Source organism: Ctenocephalides felis, unplaced genomic scaffold, assembly GCF_003426905.1.
Source record: "Ctenocephalides felis isolate EL2017-DRISC unplaced genomic scaffold, ASM342690v1 CF-g0.4_SCAFFOLD_00845, whole genome shotgun sequence".
NCBI classification, from domain to species: Eukaryota; Metazoa; Arthropoda; class Insecta; order Siphonaptera; family Pulicidae; genus Ctenocephalides; species Ctenocephalides felis.
In genome coordinates, this window is record NW_020536999.1 from 88,529,883 (window position 1) to 88,550,738 (window position 20,856).

The 20,856-nt window shown below is 30.1% G+C and overlaps 1 protein-coding gene across 1 annotated transcript; it reads left to right on the top strand.

The window, feature by feature from the left end:
- The first annotated feature begins 1,722 nt into the window (after nt 1-1,722).
- Nucleotides 1,723-17,041, top strand: LOC113362874 (protein SCAI-like). The gene is made up of 14 exons (XM_026605370.1): nt 1,723-1,820; nt 1,989-2,171; nt 2,269-2,367; nt 2,438-2,553; nt 2,854-2,992; nt 3,200-3,302; nt 3,373-3,439; nt 3,623-3,898; nt 3,958-4,177; nt 11,235-11,296; nt 11,389-11,542; nt 12,274-12,293; nt 16,465-16,582; nt 16,789-17,041. The coding sequence occupies exons 1-14, from the start codon at nt 1,723-1,725 to the stop codon at nt 17,039-17,041; spliced, it is 1,908 nt and encodes a 635-aa protein (XP_026461155.1).
- The last annotated feature ends 3,815 nt before the right edge of the window (nt 17,042-20,856 follow it).

Below are 20,856 nucleotides of genomic sequence, written 5' to 3' on the forward strand. Positions count from 1 at the left end.
AGAAAAGAGAGCCTCGATAAAAAGTCCTCGCCATCTCACTCTAACAGAAACACCAACACAACAACAACAAGTACCAACAGATCAAACCAAAACTCACCAAGAAAAGACAGCAGATCATCCACAGATCACACGTCAAAACAAGGAACTACAAAAGGAATACTTTGTCAACCAAGGTAAATAAGGGTCAAAATAGGAAAAAAGAAAGCAGGCCAAAACAAGAATTAATTATGGTTTTATTGTTTTCTCAGGAGGTGCAGTGAAGGTGCCAAAAGCAGTTCCTTAGAATCCAATGCTGATACGAAACGACGTTATTCTGAAAACGTCGAAAATAATCAGAATAATAAAAAAGTAGACTTCACAACACCAGCTGATAAGAGGAAGTTATTTTCGCGGTCCAATAATTTTAGATATTACTCCACCAGCGATTTAGTTGACACAGAACGCAGGTAAGAAATCCTTACTAGAAACCAGTAAAAAAATCCTGACATTTGACCCTGATCTTGATCTTATTCCAGGTGCTCCGCCTCCTGTTGCAACCGCAAATCAAGTGACCCTTGCGTCAGAACTGAATGTGAACGAAGAAGATCATCCCAAGATCGAACTTCCAAGAACAACCACCGCCAAAACAGTGATCAGAGCGACCACCAAAAATCTGATAGTGATCGCGATCGTCCATCAAAATTCAGGAAGAATAGCGATCACAAAAATAACGAGAAGGAACTAAATTACATCAACCGCAGAAAGAGCGACCAGGGAATCCCAAACGATCACAGAAGATCCAGTGATCCTAGATATTATAAAAGACAATTTAGTGATCCCAGCAACCAGGAGTTTGCAAGACGAAAAAGTGATCAAGCAAGATGGCACAGTGATCAAGTTATATGTGAGATTTTAGAAAATCAGTTATACGAACAGAATAGATGCAAGGATAAATCTTATGATCGGATTAAAACTTGTGATCATTGTGAAAGAAAACCAAGAAGCCAAGAGTTCTACGACCAAGTTGAACCAAGTGATTCAGAGAGAAGCAAGTGGCGCAGTGAGCAAGTAATCCACCAGCAGGATAGAGATCATAGACGATCTAGTGATCCTAGAGGATACATTCGTCAACAAGATCATAGTTACTATTTCGAGGAAGAGAGTGATGATGTTTATTTAGATGACAATCAAGACTTCTCTGGTGATTATTTAAGTTTCCAACAAAACCTTTGTGACTATTACCCCGATTACCAACAGTCATTGGTAAAAGTTGATAATTGGATCACAAGCGATCAGCCAAGTAGACCTTTACGTAGTACAATTATCAGAGGACAGCATTTACCACGCGGAGATTCTAGTGATTTCGATGATAGATGGTTAGGACGTGACGATTCACTAGATTTAGTAGAAAGACGTGCCTCATCCTCCTACCTTGATCCTGATACTGTAGATCCTTATGCCCCCAGCATCAACGATTACTGTGACTCAAAATTTTATGGCACTGCCACATCGCATGATCGAATTCACGATTATTATACCCAGAGTTTGCCGACTGACTATTTAGGAACGGACGAGTTCTGTTACCCGAGCCGACACGGGCAGTTTCCTGATAAATATCTGGTGCGTGGTTCCAGTTTAGATGCATATGTACCAGTTGAAAGGGATTTTAGAAAAAGTGGACCGAGACATTATCAGAGTGGACGTTCTAGACGATATCGGAGTGGGAGTGGAAGTGGTCGCGTGATGGTTACGATGTCCGGACCGGAAGATCCGGACCGCAAAGTGGTCTTGGAGTTTTGTCACCTGCTGGAGAAGTCTAAGCAACTGTTTAATGGACTCAGGTAAGAATTTATACCTACCAATCTGCTTTGTCATATTAATTTTCCAGTAAAATCTACTTAAAAATACTAAATCCAATATCTATAAAATAGTTTTCTTTCTTAATCAAAGCTGTCACCTACTATAGTTAACTTAACCTCACTTCTAATTTGTCACTTAATCGGCTGCAGAGATCTTCCTCAGTATGGTCACAGACAATGGCAGGCCTACTTCGGACGAACATTCGATGTCTACACAAGATTATGGAAATTTCAACAGCAACATCGACCGATTCTGGATCGGAAGTACGGACTCAAGAGGTGGCAAATTGGAGAGATAGCCAGCAAGATTGGACAACTATATTATCACTACTAGTGAGTGAAGATTGACAACTATTTGATTGAACAATTTGACCACTTTTATGATAAAAATTATTTCGTTCTTGGCTTTAACGATTTTTTTCATCTGCAGTTTAAGAACTAGTGAAACAAGTTACCTAAACGAAGCCTATTCGTTCTATGCAGCAATAAGGGGGCGCGCCTATTATTCAAGGGCTCTCAAAGAAGATAGGTGAGTCTTTACAAAAACCACTATAATGCCAATAGCAATTGAATGGTTTTTGACATTGGTTTTTTTACAGGTCTGATTTAATGGTGAAGAAATTAAGATATTATGCAAGATTCATCATGGTCTGTCTGTTGCTAAAGAAAATGAAACTGGCGAGGGAACTCGTTCAGGAATTAGACAGACATATAGGTAAGTGATAAAACAAAATTTCTTCTAGACTGTCGTCCTTGTATCTTTCACCAAATTGCACACTTGCTAATTTCAATTTTAGCAAAGCATCATAGAACCTTTCTATTTCCATCAGTTACACCGGAGTTTTTCATCTAAGTCAACACAATCACCAGAAATACTCTTAAATCAATCAAATCTACCTCAATTCAAATTTCCCTAAGAAACATTAAGATTCCATTAAACTGAAGATTTCTCCATAGGCAAATAATAATAACAAATGGCACTATTTTATTACTGAAGTATGATGTATTTTACTAGGTGACTACAGTGCAGCCTACGCAGCTGAAGATAGGCACGAGTGGATGTTAGTACTGGACGAAGCAAAATGTTTCCTGAAGGCCGAAGGCTTACTTCAGGTTGTTCATCCTGATACGGGGCCCGTGATCCTATCCCACAGGTAAATAGTAACCTATACACTGAGAGTTCCATACAAAAACTTGAAAGGTTTTAGTATTTTAGCAGAACCAACTTAAGGTATTGATTACCATTGTATCAAAAACTAGCAATTTTTTTATTTAACCAAAAAAAATTGAGTAAGCATACTATCTCTGCAAGGTTCTGTACAAATCAAATGAGTCTATCACAATTTATATTTTGTTTTCAGATTGGGTCCCTTAACGGCGCCTCCGCCTTTACCACATACAGAGCGCCCTTTAATGAACCTGACGTTACAAGAGGCGCTTCTAGTCGGAAATAGATGTGACCAGGTAACACTACTACAATTTAATAAAATATATAGTAAATTTAAATACTCAATAATTATCTTTTTGCTTTTAGGTTAAATTTTCTGAAATAACTGCCGACATGTACAGAATGCTGCAAACCTTAGAGCGCGAGCCTGGAGGTTCCTTGGTATCTGTACAACACCACCACCACCAGGACTTGATTGGAGGTCCTGGTTACGACCAAGGTAGTCCTGCAGGAACCAGGGCTTTACCAGGTTCTAACAGCATGTCTTATGGACCTAAAGGTAACCAAAGAAACTGATTGCCAAAACAACAATACAACTATTTATGCTGGATTCCAGGTTATGCAGAAAATGGTCACCATTATTCCTCGCGTTCCCGGAGGCACCATCATTCAGGAGGTCCCCCGTCGTACCGTTCGACGTCCCTCATAGGCGAAAACCCACATAAGTACTTACTCTACGCTCCGACTTTGGCACAACTACTTCTATTCTTAGCAGCAGGCAGCAGAGAATTGCCCCAAGGGGGCGCGCTTTTGCTATACCTCTCCGCAGACGCCTGCTTTGGAGCATCTAGTGGAACCAATGGAAGAAAGGTTCAGTCCAACACGGACGAGAGTAAGTAGAAGTAGAAATAAAAAACTACAACCAGAAACTCTTGTGTCTATTTTCTGCAGTTGGTTATGAATCTGGTGGCGTGGTGACTTCTACAAAACGTGATACGTCCCCGCCGTCGCACCATCATCGAGCGCCCCCACACTGCCATACCGATGACGCCATGGGGCACGGTAAAGACCCGCACTGCCTTTATCCAGGGGACCTCTACCCTTTCACGAGGAGACCCATGTTCCTGGTCGTCGATTCGGACAATTCGTTCGCGTTTCAGAACATACCGAGGTAAGTGATAATGGCTAAGTTTCGGAAAATTTGTTTGTAGACAATCTCAAGAAAAAAGTGTAAAAGAAAAGTTTGGAAATGTAATATGGAAAACTTTATTAATTTTACGGTGATTCGGAGAGTGAATTTAATTTTCTATTAGAAATGTAGGACCATCGTGGTATATTCATTTATAAATTAAATAGTGCACAAAGTGACTAATGTTATAATTTTAATGGAATTTTTGTCAAAAATTTATAAAATTATTGAAAAAATATAATAAATTATTTTCAATATTAAATTATTAATTAATAAAATATTTATACATAAAACACAATAAACGTGAAATAAATACGACACCTAATTAATATCAAACATAATATAATTATTGAAATATAAAGCTGAAAATTATCGATATTTTTTCGTCACGCCATTTTGAAAAACTGTCAAGTGACAACTATAACAATTTAATTAACTATAATAATAATTAATAAAATAAATTATTATAATATACATTTATATGCATGCTATATTTATTAATTAATCTATATACTATGAGTTAAATTAATTAAATTAAAATTAAATAATTTTTTGCGATCGATATTTATCTTTGACGCCATTTTTAAAACTGTCAAGTGACAACTATATCAATTTAATTATATTAAGAAGAAAGTGTTCAAATTATAATTTAATAATGTTATATTAGCAATATCTACTATAATGAATATATTATAATAAGTAAATTAATTGATTTAAAATAAAATGAACTATTACAATCGATATATATGCTTGACGCCATTTTGCCAACTGTCAAGTGTCAACTATAACAATTTAATTGACTATAATAATAATAAGTGATGCAAATTATTATAATATACATTTTAATGCAAATTATATTTATAATAATTATATTAATTTCATGAATAATTTGCGTCTAGTAATTATTAAGCAGAAAAATATCGATATTTTTACGTGACGCCATATTGAAAACTGTGACAACGGTAACAATTTAATTAACAATAATAATAATTAATAATGTTAATTATTAATAAAATACATTTATATACGTGCTATATTTATTAATTAATCTATATACTATGAATTAAATTAATTAAATTAAATTTAAATAATTTTTTCCAATCGATATTTATCTTGGACGCCATTTTGAAGAACTGTCAAAGTGCTGAAAAAATGCAGTGCTCAGCAAAACCTTATAAAAGTGATGAAATTCTGTTTATTTACGAATATAAACATATATTGAGCTATTATAAACATATAATAGAAGTTCTATGACGAATATTTACGCAGTTTTATGTACTGACAAAGTTTTGATAAGTTAAAATGAGTGCTGAAAGCATACCAAAACATGCCAAAGTAAAAGGGACTACTATTCAAGATAATGAAAAACATAATCAAGATAAAAGTCTTCACAAATGTGGAGTTTGTGACAAAAGCTTTGCTAAAGCCTCAACTTTCTTCAAACATTTAGAAAACCACACAAAAAAAGATGCAGAGTCTTTGGAAGAACATGCCCAATGCTATTTTGTATGTGACATTTGTGAAAAACAATACACGGATGTAACTGAACTCCTTACACATGTCCGTGGACACAACAGGGACAAAGAAAATGAAAACATACTTGTCAACGACAAGAAAAAGCCTAGCATCCCCGTTATATCAAAAACAAACTCCACGACCTCCTACTCATGTACAAGTTGTCTCAACGTCTACCCGACTCTCAATTCTTACAAAAACCACACCTATAAATGCTGGGAGAGATCACAATTATGGAAATGCCACATATGCAACATGTTCGTAAGCTCGAGACACTCTTTGAAAAAGCATTTAAGGATTCACACAGGCGAAAAGCCCTATCGTTGTGATATCTGTAATAAAGCTTTTGCACAACAAGCCATTTTGTCAAAGCATCGAAGAGTGCACACGAAAGAGAAGCCTTTTGATTGCAAAGTTTGCAAAAAGGCTTTTAGTCAGTCGGGGAGCTTAACTAGACATATGAGGATTCATAATAGAGATAAACCACATGAGTGCGAAAAGTGTGGGAAGGCTTTTACGAGGTCTGATGCTATGGTGTCACATATGAAGAATAACCATTGATTAATATATAATTTTATTGTAAAATGTATGACTTATGAAAATAAAATATATAAAATACCTGATATGTACATATTTATAAAAATAAAACTTGACATGGTCAATAAGAATGCAATGTATTAATTTATGAGTACTTTATAAGTATATTGGGTTGATGTCGGGGGGCTTCACAGTAGATTATTCAATTTTGTGTAATTTTTTTTTTAATTCTATATTTAATTTCAGTATTCGTATTCTACTTCTCAAGACCTTTTAAATGATACCCCACATGCCATATAAAACAAAAAATTAGTTTTTTGAAGTAAAACTTCTTTACACTCGATTACTATAAAACGCCATAAGAAGGATATTTTTGACAAATTTCTTATCAAATCATATTTTACTCATCAAGATCTTTCAAATGATACTCCACATGCCATATAAAATAAAAATTTAGTTTCTTGAAGTAAAACTTTTTTGGGTTCGATTACTATAAATGCCATAAGAGAGTATATTTTTGACAAATCAGTTAGTTAATTTGCTTAAGTATTTGTAGTTTTCCTATTTGATGGCAAAATTTAAAGTATAATTCGAAATATATTGTCAATTTTTTTAATTTTCTTCTTAATAAAATTTAAAGATTTAAAATTTTTTGCAAGGGGAGAATGTTTATCGCAATTTTATTATAAAATCATATTCTACTCTTCGAGACCTTTCGAATGACACCTCTTATGCCATATAAAACACCATCTAAATTTTTTGAAGTAAAACTTTTTTAGATTCATATACTATTAATGTAATAAAAGTGAATATTTTCGAACAAATATCTTTGATTTGATTTTGCTCTTTCAATGTCTAGTACAAAGGTTTTACATATCACACAATTTAATTAGTTTTGCAATAAATTTAACAATTTTTTCCATAAAATTATTTTAATATTGCTCAAATTTTGATTTATATATTTTTTTCTATGGAAATCGTATTATACTCTTTGAGACCTTTCAAATGATACCCCACATGCAATAAAAGCTACAACTTAAAACATTTGAAGTAAAACTTCATTACACTTAGATTTTAAATGACCTCCCTTACATCACTTTTTATATAATATAATCTATATATTAAGTCTATTATTTGCACGTTTCAGGTAGTTCACACATCTTTCTTTAAATGAAAATGGCACCTAAAATTAGTTAATTAAAAATTTGAGTCTAATGAAGTTTTACTTCAACATTTTTAAATTGTACTTTATACTACTTGTGGGGTGTCGTTTGAAAGGTTTCGAAGAGTAGAATTCGATTTTTATGAATAAATTATTATATAAATAAAAATGAATTTAAATATTGACATATTTTTATGACAAAAATATTAAAACCTTAAATTTTATTGCAAAAATTAAAGTGTATGATTTAATCTTTGTATGGAATTCTAAAACTAATAACAATTCATTGAAATTGTTGAGAATATACACTTTTATGCTTTTTTATGAATTTGAAGTAAACGAATCTAAAGAAGTTTTACTTCAAAAAATTTAATTTTTGTGTAATATGGCATGTGGGGCATCGTTTGAAAGGTCTTGAAGAGTAGAATATGATTTTATTAATAAAACCGCTATAAACATTTTTCTCTTTTTTTCCTTACTTTTTTTCATATCATGTTATTCAACCAGAAAACTAGAGTTACAAAGCTGAATGAGCACCAAGGATGTATTTTCATCACAAATCAACAATTTGTGTTTAAACTTTACTCACAATATTAAGGGACTTGAAATATATGAAAAGACTACACGAAAGACTTACAATTCAATAATACAAGTCTCTAAGGACTTTTAATGCTCTCATACGATAGTCAATGGACTTATTAATGACCAGTTAATTAATTTTATTAGACCAGTTAATTCATTTTATTATTTTTAATGACTGGACAAAATTGCTAAACAAACTGGACAAAATGTTGTATCCATATCATGTCATCAAAAAAGTAGAGGAGTTGTATTTACATTGACAAAGTAATGGGGCTTACCATGTATGTCTTTTTCCAAAACTATCCTCAAATTTAAGTCTGACGTTAGACCATAACTTGCTTCAATCATCATGGATGTATTTTCAACATTAAAAGACAGTTTTGGTTTCAATTATACTAATAATGATACTCGTAGTCTTACTAATTAATAATACAAGACTCTCCAGACTTTTAATCCTCTCGTTGATCCCCTCGATAAACATCAAACTGCAATACAAGAATGTATTAGTGAATATAAATTATTGGATTAAATTATTAAGCAAAAGCATTTGTTTAATCGATTGTATGTAAGGTTAAGCAATTTAATAATGAAAGAAAATAAATATAAAATAAATTATTAAGCGATGGCTTTTGCAATAAACAAATATATGTATAAAAATGTAATTTAATAATAATAGAAAAGACAAAAACATAAATTTATATAAATATAGAACGGGATAAGTATATAAGTTAAATATTAAACAAATATTTAACTGTTTTTTATTTTTGTATAAAATTAAAAATGTATTTTCAAACTAACCTCAAAATATTACTATATATTTTGTCAACAAATATAAATTAAATAAACATACTTACCACTTAATAAATTTTTCCTATTATAATATATATCAAACAACTATTATAATTTGTTTAAATTACACTTAAATTATTAAAAATTAAAAAAAACTTCCACACAAACTTTGCAGAAGAGGATTTTTGACAGTTGTGATATAAATTTTAATTTTTCAAAAATAATTAATTAATATGAGTAGATTGATAAGTGTTTGATTTATATATATTATATAATCACTAGGTTTAGTTTATAAAGTATTTAAGAATTTTATTATTAATTAAATAAATATAAAAAATCAAAGATTATTTGACAGGCGTTACTAACCTAACCTAACAGACCATTTATTTATTTACACAACTAGAAATTAAATAAACACACTTGTCACTCCATAAACATCTTAAAATTAATCTTATCACGTATTATATAGTTTAAATATATAATAAATATTTATTAATTTGTTTAAATCACTTTTATATAAAATATTCACAAACAAATTGTGCACAAAACCAAATGAGGACCAAATGTGTTCAACAAATCTAAAATGGCGGCATTACAGGCTTTATGAATTTGAATTATTGGATGTTTAATTTTAATTTTCGGCTTTTATAATTATTTAATTAAATTTATATGTGTGTTATTTAAATATAATATATGACTGTTGAGTTGATAAGTTTATAAAAATTGGCAAAGGATTTTATTCTTAATCAAATGAATATAAAGGGCTATTGACAGGTGTCAGTGGTCACATTTAAGGTGAGATATCGTTATTTTTTAAATTCAAAACAAAATTAAAGTATATATATCATATTAATATATAATAAACGACATTAATTTAAAGTAATAAATTTATTTATAACCAAATTAAATACAATTAATAATTATTTAAAATCAATTTTAATTTTTATATGTTGACAACTTCACAGTGTTAAATTTTTTAATATTTTATTTTAATTTAAATTTAAAACACAGTTAAAGTGCATATATATAAATCAAAATCAATTCAAAATAAATTCATTAATAAATAATTCTTAATTATTTAATAATTATTTAAAATTAATTTTAATTTTTGAATGTCAGTTGACTTCATAGTGTTAAATTTTTTAATATTTTATTTTAATTTAAATTTAAAACACAGTTAAAGTAAATATATAATAAATAAAATTTATTTAAAGTAAAGAATTAACTTATTGCCAACTTAAATTCATTTAATAATTATTTAAAGATAATTTTAATATTTGAACCTCAGTCGACAACTTCATAGTGTTAAATTTAATAATACTTTTTGATTATTTTTTTTAATTTAAAACAGAATTAAAGTAAATATATAATAAGCTAAATCAATTTAAAATAATGAATTAATTTATTGCCAAATTGAATACATTTAATAATTATTTAAAATTAATTTTAATTTTTGAATGTCACTTAACTTCATAGTTTTTTACATTTCTTAATTATTGTTTTCTAATTTAAAACACAATTAATGTAAATATATAATAAACGACATTAATTTAGATTAATAACTTAACTTATTATTAAATTAAATACATTTAATAATTATTTTTTAATTATTATATTTTAATTTTGATAAATAATCACCCAAAAACTATATAACAAACAAAATTAATTTAAAATAATAAATTCATTTATTACAAAATTAAATGCATTCAATAATCAATTAAATCAATTTCAATTTTTGATCTAGTTAACAACTACATAGTGTTAATTTTTTTTATAATTTCCAATTATTTTCTTCTAAATTTTGAACACAATTATTATAAACACATAAAAAATAAATAATCATTTAATAAATTACTAAATTAAATGCATTTAAAATCAGTTTCAACTTTTTAAAGTTAGTTGACAACTTCATTATGTTACATTTTTTAATACTTTTTGATTATTATTTTTGTAATTTAATACACAATTAGTGTAAATATATAATAAACAAAAATAATTACTAATTATTTAAAAACAAATTCAAGTTTTGAATGTTTAGTTGACAACTACCATAGTGTTACATTTTTTATAATTTTTTCATTATTTATTTGTTAATTTAAAACACAATTGATGTAAATATATATTAAGCAAAATTAATTTAAAATAATAAATTAACTTATTGCCAAATTAATTACATTTAATAACTATTTAAAATAAATTTCAATTTTTAAATGTTAGCTGACAACTCTATAGTACTAATAGCATGCGAGACAAATAGTAACACATAGATATGAATATTGTAGAAAGTGTAATTAGAGACAATATTCGAATAATTAGAAATGAGGTATATTAATAGAGACGAACGGAGTTAACGATAGTATTAATTTTTTTAATATTTCTTTTTACAAAATATAAATTTAAAACACAATACTAAAATATTTAACTTATTTATATAAATATTAATTTATTTTTCAGATACTTCGGCCAACCACTAGTAGCATTATTATCACCTCAAGACATTCCTCCTGCATTTCAAGGTAAATTAAAATAACTATATATATATATATATATATATATATATATATATATATATATATATATATTTATTTATTTATATTTCTTTACCCAGATTTACAACGTGACGGATCCCTCTTCACCCTGTTTCTCCATTCGCCGCTGCTCGCACTGTGTCGCTGCTGTCACATAGTAGACTTGAGTGCTCACACATGGGACAGATGTCGCTCTCAGTACGACAGGTTTGCGTCTGAGGTGACGAGACTGATGCTGTCGCACACTGCTTCTTCTAGCGGCGCTGGTGTCGCTTCTGATATGCAGCAGGACGGAACGGGAGCAGGAATCGGAGAGGCGGAGAAAGGTTAGTTATATTCTTAATTTATTTATGAAATTCACTGTGAACAAGGAAAATCACTCTACTGGGAAACTGGGTTGTAAAATAAATGTTATACGTTTCCATCAAAGAACAAATAGAAATGTGAAGGTAAACTGTAAATACTACAGAATGTCATAGTGAACTGTTTGGGTGACAACAGGAACTACAGGCATTTTCAAACAGAGACACATGTTCAAATGGGAAAGTACAATGGAAGTAAAAAAACTGCAGAAAACTGAGTTGCACATAAAAGTGAAAAAATTCATGTTAAGTGATAAGGAAGCATGGCTACTTTGGCTTGGCTAGGCTACAGAAAATGCAACAAACTGAAAACAGAAGCACATGACAAGGAAACATTAAAGCAGAAGTATGAGAGTGAATTGGAAACCGGAGTGGGATTAAATCATACCATAGAATTTAAATACGAGCACACTTATAAAAATAATAACTAATTACTAAATAAAATATTCTATTTGTTTTAAATCAGTTTTATTCAAAATCTATAAATTACACTTAGTGCAACTTCTTATACTTTGCGCTCTCATTTTCCTTTGGATAAAATATCTTCTTGAGTCCCAAAACGACTAAAAATGCTCCTCCCAGGAACAATCCGAGCCACACAAGCACGAGGTCCCACATGAAAAGTGTGGGAGCCCCCATAACGGCAGCCCTGGACCTCAGATGAGGGGCTCCTTTGTGCCTTAGCACGTATTCGCACCACCACGTCGCCTCTTCTAGCGGATGCCTCGGGCGATCTCGGAAACGAGACGAACGCAGCGACATCTTTTCACGATAGCTGGAAACGAAAGACGTTTCGGTAACTAATTGCTCTCATCGCCAGAACAGATATATTTACTACACAGTGTTACCAACCTCGTACTCGTTAGCATCCGTCTCAACTTTTCGACGATTTCTTCTTCCGTCACCGTTGGAATTAGTATTTGTTCGGCTACTCCAGCGTCTACAGCTTTTTTTGCATTCTACATTTGAAATGCATCTTTATTAATTGATGATAATAACAATAATAATAATAAATGTAAACATATTGAAAAATGATGACTTTCACATCAATCAGTGCAATTTATGTTCCAGTGAAGTATCATAAAAAATCTTAAAGTATTGCCATATGTGAAAATAGCATCACATTTGTATTTTTTCCATAATTTTCAAAGCATTCGATTAATATGAATAGAGTTTTTTATAAGTCTGTACTAAAATAAAACTCTAAAGCAGCTTGATATACTTTTAAATTGCTTTTGATAATATACAAGTACCAAGTCACTCAATTAGTATTGAAGATGCGCCACCTTCCACTATCATTACTTACCGTGAACTGGTCAGCAAAGAAAGGAATAATCAACGTCGGAACACCATGCCAAGTTGTCTCTTGAGAACTCAACAATCCACCATGAGACATAAACAACTTGGTTTTTGGATGTCCTGAAAACAACATCAATCTTATCATCTCATCTTATCACCATTCATCCATTTATCTTACCCAAGACGTCATTTTGAGAAGCCCATGGTGTCAGCATAACATTTTTGGAAACTTTCAATTCGGTTCTTTCTGTTTTCCACAAGAAATGGTGGTCGGGAAACTTTGCCAAAGCTCGAACGAACATTTGAAGTTTTTCTTCGCTCATCATGTTGTATTTGACGTTGGTTCCTAAACTGAAGTAGACTACGCCTTCTTTTGCGGAGTTGAAGAAGTCGTTGATGTGCTGGGAAAGGAAAAGACTCTACTGGGTAAAGAAATTTCTTTTGTAGTAAAAAAGACAATGAGACTATGCTGGAGAAAATTTAGAAAAACTGATAATGGAAGCAGTAGTTCTAAAGTGATGGCGACGAAAAGGAACCGCCATCATTGTGATGGTAAATAAACAAAACTGGCAGTTTCTACTGCCTGAAGGAAACTGAGTTGGCTGTTGGCAAGATTACCACGGAAGTTGAAAAATTACAGGATGCAAAAGGCCTGAAAAGTAGATGTAGAAGAATGGAACCAGTGTCTAGTGCAAAAACTTAATTCAAAAGTTTATTATCTTACTTCTGGCAATGGTTTAGGATCTTTGACCTGCAACCCGCCGACCTGTATCGTATTAGGCAACAGCAGTTCAGGCAAATCCATTCCAGGATGACTATTAACCAGCGCCAACTCCAGCCTCTTCTCCAAATCTCCCAAGTAAGGCAAATTATTCCCAAAATAGACCCTAGCCATTTGGTCTACATTGTCAACTGCCAAACGTCTATAATACGAATCCAGAGCGTAATAATAAACATTCAGAGACCTCTGCCAAAAGTTCATATCACCAGGAAAGAAACTGCTGTAGAATGGTAACAAGCTAGGGACCACGGGGTTACCTGTCAGTTCGTAGGTATTCGGTGGCGTCATGAATGCCGAGATGCCGACTATTGGTGGATTGTTGAATTTATGGACAAAGCCGAATGTGTCAGGCAAGCCTGTGTAGTCAACGATGACCAAGTCGAACTTGAAGTCATCAGGGTACGCTAGAAGTTTCTTAAATCCTGAAGTCTTCATCACAGCATCTGATAATACTGTTATGTATTGGTAGAATATTTTTATTCCATCAGGTATGCTCATTTCGGGGAATTCTTCAGGGTTGCCTGAGGCGTTGAAGATTTTCTGGACGGCATCGTAAACGCCTTCAGCGTGGAGGTAGTGCAGGTTAGGGGTTGGTTCTGGGTCGATGTCGACGCTTAAAGCTGTTATGTTGTAGCCTTTCTTGGCCAGGGTGACCATTATAGAACGATTCCTGGAAAAGAAAATAAAATAACTATGGGACATGTTTGATTATACTTGTAGGACGTTTTGGTCAATTCTTGGATAAGCGAGCTTTTCACATTAAAGCAAACAAAAGTTTACTGGCGTGCAATCTGGCCAATTGAAATTTACCAAGTCGGCGAATTAAGGCTTTGATCAGAAGCATAAATTCTGGGAAAAAAGTCTCTACTGACGACCAATCTGAGATTGTATTCGAAACTGATAAATAAAACTCTAATGACGGGCAATCTTATTTAGTAAAGTAATGCCAATGAATTAAATCTTTGCATAGGTCAGAATTATGGTCAAATTTTTTTTGTCAGTCGAGTTTTATTATCTGGAGAACCAGTTTGCTAGTCAGTACACTTCTCTTTTTTGTAAGAATATATTTTAACTATTTCATTTGGCAAGACTATCTTAAGTTCCGTTTTCGGATAAGATTGCTCTCTTATTAACGCAATTTTTTTATTATTATGTTTGTTTATTTTATTTATATTATTACACTCATGTTTTGTTAAGTGAATACCAAGAAGTTGCCATGGTAACAAAAATTTATAATTTATCAGTATTACCAGATGTGATGACTCTTCGATGCCATTGGCATCAGGCACAAAATATTTCCTTTTACATCATTTTTACTTTCAGTATTTTCCACAACATTAAAAAATGTTAAAAGAAATAATAAAAATAAATTAAAAATTACCATTTTTGAAAAAATATTAAAATAAAAATAAACAAAAAATAATAATGGAACCAATCAATCAATACATTATGTAAAAAATGAATAGCTAGTTTTTTATCTGCAAGCGTTTTGTATTCCCTTGTTGTCTTTATCAGTTATCGATAGTGCGATTAGATTTTTATTTAAAATGGAACAGTGTTGGTAAATGACCGGTTATTTAAAATAAAAAATTATATATATTAAAGAAATTTCAACTTATTTTTTTGATACAAAAAAAAAATCTTATCCCAATAGCATTTGTTTTATCAATACAAGCAAAAAGTTTTTTGAATTGTTTAATTAAAATGCTTAGTTCTCTCAAAAATTGCCTTTTTTTAATTCAGTTCCGTATCTCCGAAACGGCTAGACCTGTCTTTGCCAAAAACTAATCATCACTTCTCCCCATCTTGAATGTTTTTTTGGATCATTCAAATCAGATGCTTAATTCTCTCAAAAACTGCTATTTTTTGCACATTTAGCTGCATATCTCCAAAACGGCTGGACCTGCCTCCACCAAAAACAATTGACCACTTCTCCCTACCATTACAATTTGAATGTTTTTTGGATCATTCAAATCGGATGCTCCGTTCTCTCAAAAACACGATTTCTATTTTCTGCACTCTTGTTCCGTATCTCCAAAACTGCTGGACCTGCCATTGCCAAAAACTGATCAGCGCATCTCCCTATCAATAAGAATCGAATGTTTTTTCAACCATTCAAATCGGTTGATTCTTGCACCTGAAATCGTGGACAAAAAATTGTATCCCTTACTTTTAGATGTAAAAAAATGACTAGACCGATTGTGGTGAAAAACAAATGTACGGGTTACATCGAATGGCTTTTTATTTTTCCAATTAGGTTAGGAAAAAACATCGACAAAAAGTAAGTATATATACACAAACATATTTTTCACAATTTTGGTGTGAGATGATTCAGAATGACTATAAACGTCGTGAAAATATAAAATAAGTAAGTCGGATTTTCTGGCAAAATCATAAACTTCTACTTCAAATTCTAAATGAATCTTATTAATTAACAAGAGAGCAAATTTATAAAATAAACCGTAAATATTTTAAAAATAATAATTTCCTTGCACACTAATTTATGACCAGCCCTCATACTATTGAAGAAAACAGTATTATCTTATAAGTGATAAGATAAACAAAGCTATTGAAATTAATCTTATTAGAAAAATTGTGTAATCATCTAATTATGTGGCACAAATTTTTTAATTTAATTTATTTACTACATCTCATTAAAACAGTGGTGGCCAATAACATAACTAAAAATTTATATTATAATTTATTTTTTTCAGAAGCTTATCTGCACTTCTTCGGAGATGAATATCTAAGGACTCTGATTTTAAGATTTGTTTTCTGCGACAACGTCTTGAGGCTCCATCGAGGATTCAGGAGTCGAAGATTTCGGCCAAAGTGAGTAAAAATTAAATGTAATTTAATGTAGTAAACATATCTCAAAAGGGGGCAGTGCAACAGCAAATAGAGTCGGTGCATAACTTGGATAAGTTGATGTCTTGGATGAGTCATTACTATCAATAAGGATTGTCTCTGCGACCATCTATTCTTCCTGACCATAACTACAAAATTTTAGTTACCTTTATCATTTATTTTTTTACCAGGTGTAGTCCCCCTCTGCCAATCCCAGATCTGCTGGAGCACCCAGCGCTGGGTCAAATAGTATTGCAGCTAGCCCAACAATTGGATGCTAGGAGTCATTTCTCGGAAGACGATTCCGGGGCGGCTACTGGAGCCTCTTTATCGACACCACCTACTGGCGTCCAAACTGGCGCCACTGGTGGAGTCTCATCTTGGGAAAGAGACACTGGTAGGAGGCAACATGTTGCCAGAAGTGAAATGATGCAACAGGAATGATGATACGCTTTGGAGGACATGGGACGTGAGTTGTGAGAAGGTAAACGTGAAGGTTGATAAGTGATAAGTGAATATAATTTCTTGTTTGATTATATGATTAGATACAAATTTTACCTTTTAGCAAGGGTTTGAACCAACATCCAAGCTTTGAACCAATATCTATCTTATTTTCAAACCATTATACTTAAAAATGAAGAGTACTAAATAAAACCAAACTAAATTGATATGACCTAAATGCAAACAAGATTGGACACTTTATTGATGATCTATTTTTAAATAGTGAACTGGAAGATTAATTAAAAAATACGTGTAATTTCATTCAAAATAAAAATATGTTGTATAGTAGTTTTGAAGATATGCAACTTTGCTAAAATATTTATATTTTGATGGCTTGCACAAACTTTTTATTTGTTATTAAATAAAACAACAACAAATTGTTATTAAGTAATACAAATATTACAATAATCTAACCATCTTACTTTTCAAGTTAATCTCTATAACTATTGTTAGGGTTGTAACTTTGCTAAAAACCTTGTATTTGGTTCAGATCTTTGCTAAATAAAAGGTGCAATGAATAAACTGAGCTTAATTATTACTATTGTCATCATCTATTAATATTGTTTTTTGATATTTTTGGTAAAAACTTTTTGCAAACTTTCTCACAACTCTAAAATTAGACAACGTCTCTATAAATAAAGAAATGCATGATAATATAATAAGTTAGTTAGGTTTTTAAAATATCGTAATACACATCTGCTATATATATATGCGTTAATATATATATATATATATATATATATATATATATATATATATATATATATATATATACATATATTATTACCATTCTCTATATCGACAAAGTACTCGTCCTTTCCTCAGCATCAATCACTTGCGCCTTTCTTCCACTATCTTAAATTATAATTAAATATAAATATAAATATAATTCGTTATCTTCCACGAAACAAAAATTGTGTTCTGACACCCAAGTAGTAGTAGTAATCACATGGGACGAGGTTCGAATCTTTGCTCGAAAGACATAAGCCAACTAGACTGCGTAATATAATAATTTAAGGAAGATTATGGTTTATAAAATTTAAATAATATTGGTATAAATGTACGTTGATAACTGTTAATTGGTTTATTTGGCTCTTTTGTTGTTTTAAAATGTGTTCGTGCTACTGTTGGTACTCACTGTAGAAACAACGTAGTGAAGTAAGTCGCAAAACGAATTCAAGATGGCAACGAATATGAAGTTGTTTTTTACTTTTTTGAACAATTTTTTTTTGAGCTTAAAAATTAAATTAAATTAATTTAAATTCTTTAAGAATATGCAAATTTATGAATTTTCTATTTTAAATCCAGCTTTTATAATATTTTAAAACAAATTTTAATATATATTTTTCAGATACAATTTCTTTGTATGTTGATGTATTTTATGTATTTTATAAATTTAAAGTATTGTTTGACTTTCCTTCTAGATGATTAATTCAATTATTTGTTATTTATTATAAAAAAATTATTTCCATTGTTACGACAGATGCGCAGTCTAGTGGCGTATGTTAGAACTGTATGAAACAAAATAGTGTAAAATATTATTTTATAAGATAAAACGATTTATTTAATATAAATTGAAATAGAAATGCAATAATGGATTGTTAATTATTAATTTGTGTATACAACACTCTATATTTTGGAACTGTTATTTATTAAATGAAGTTACGAACGTTTCGTGGCCAAAATTTATGCTATCATCAGTGTAAAATTAGAAACAAATAAAAAGATTTAAACTTCATTGTGGTTTTTTTATATAGGTGATGGCACAAACCATAGTCTCGAAACGTTCGTAATTTTCAATGAAATATTACAAAATAGAGTGATGAATATACTAACAGACACACACACATACATATATATATATATATATATATATATATATATATATATATATATATGTATATATATATATTATACATCAATCTATTATAACAATTCTATTATTATTTTCGATGATATTGAAAAGATTCTTCGAACTTATAACCAAAAATTGTAAAATAAATATAAATATATACATATAATTAATATATAAACACTATATTATATATAAATAGAAATATTAAAATTATAATAAACACATTGCTATAAAAAAAATCATACACTGACAAAAATACAATACAGCTTTAATGATATAATTAGCTATAATTTTATTCAACTATTTATGGAATTATATATATATATATATATATATATATATATATATATATAATTTATCTAGGTACATATATAAATACAAATATATAACTATATTAAATCAAATATAAATCGCTTTTCCAAATAAAATAAAAAAATTAGAGTTTAATTGTGAGGATGAAAACTTTTTTTCAGGCTCAATTGAATCTAAATTTATAATAATGGATGTGTGTGTGTGTATATATATATATGTATGGATACAAATTTCCAGTCACGTTTTCAGGCGCACGGATCAACCGATTTCAATGGTTCAAAAAACATTCGATTCCCATTGTTAAGGAGATATGCTGATTAGTTTTTGGCAAAGGCAGGTCCAGCAGTTACGGAGATAAAGAGCAAAGAGTGCAGAAAATAGAAATCGAGTTTTTGAGAGAACGGAGCATCCGATTTGAATGATCTGAAAAACATTCAATTAGTAATGATTGGGAGAAGTTGTTATAAGTTTTTGGCAATGGCAGGCCCAACCATTTCAAGCTAAATGTACAAAAAATTCCAGTTTTTGAGAGAACTAATCGTCCGATTTAATTGATTCAAAGAACTTTCTGCTTGTCTTAACAAAATAATTGATTCTGGAAAAAAAATTTTTGTTTCAACTTTTTTTTTTATTTTTTGTATATCGAAAATAATTCAGATTTTATCTTTAACTCTGACTATAGTTCTAATTTACTTCAAACAAATAATTTCAACTTTGCAATTCAGTTTATATAATTCTTATAAATATTAGAAAATGTTACAATATTTATAATAATCTATTTGAAAACATTCAATATTCCTCGAACATTTCGTTACGGTACGGGAAGTTCCAGCAATTTGCCTTAAGGCACGATGCCACAAACCCCACTAGTTTTGTATTTAATTATATTGATCTTATATTTAATTATATTAAACTTTAATTCAAATTTCAAATATGGCGCCATTCTAATATCAAATTAATTGGAATTTGTAAAATGCAACAACACTTTGTTATGTCAATATTTTATTAAACTAACATATTCAACTTAATATTTATTTTTATTGGCATTTAGATAGAAGTTAATATAATATATTAGATTTACAATTTAATATTTTATACTTAAATATATTGAACTTATGTATATATTCAAATTTCAAATATGGCGCCATTCTAATTTCAAATTAACTTCAATTTGTAAAATGCAACAATACTTTGTTATGCCAATATGTTATTAAACAAATATATTCAACTTTAATATTAATTAATTTATTATTTTACTTAATTATATTGAACTTAAACATATATTTTAATTTCAAATACGGCGCCATTTCATACAAAAAATAAAATGGAATTTGTAAAGTGCAACAACACTTTTATTAGGTTAATTATTATAACATACAATTAACATACATTTTCAATTCAAATACTTTTTTTATTATTTATTTAAAAGTTAATATTATTTCAAAAGATTTATTTAAAAGTTTTTAAAATTTATCCAACATGGCGTCTTTGACAGTTCAATCAAGATGTCTAAACAATTCAGTGTCATATTTTGGGCAAAATAAACATTAAAATAACTCTAAATAGGTATTAAAGCATGTTGAATTTAGTT

Bases quoted from the DNA above. Each gene is read 5' to 3' on its own strand.
- LOC113362874 (XM_026605370.1), top strand. From the start codon at position 1,723: ATGGTTACGATGTCCGGACCGGAAGATCCGGACCGCAAAGTGGTCTTG. The intron at 3,440-3,622 runs GTTCCTTGGTAT...GCTGGATTCCAG, and splicing joins CTTAGAGCGCGAGCCTGGAG to GTTATGCAGAAAATGGTCAC. The intron at 4,178-11,234 runs GTAAGTGATAAT...TTTATTTTTCAG, and splicing joins GCGTTTCAGAACATACCGAG to ATACTTCGGCCAACCACTAG.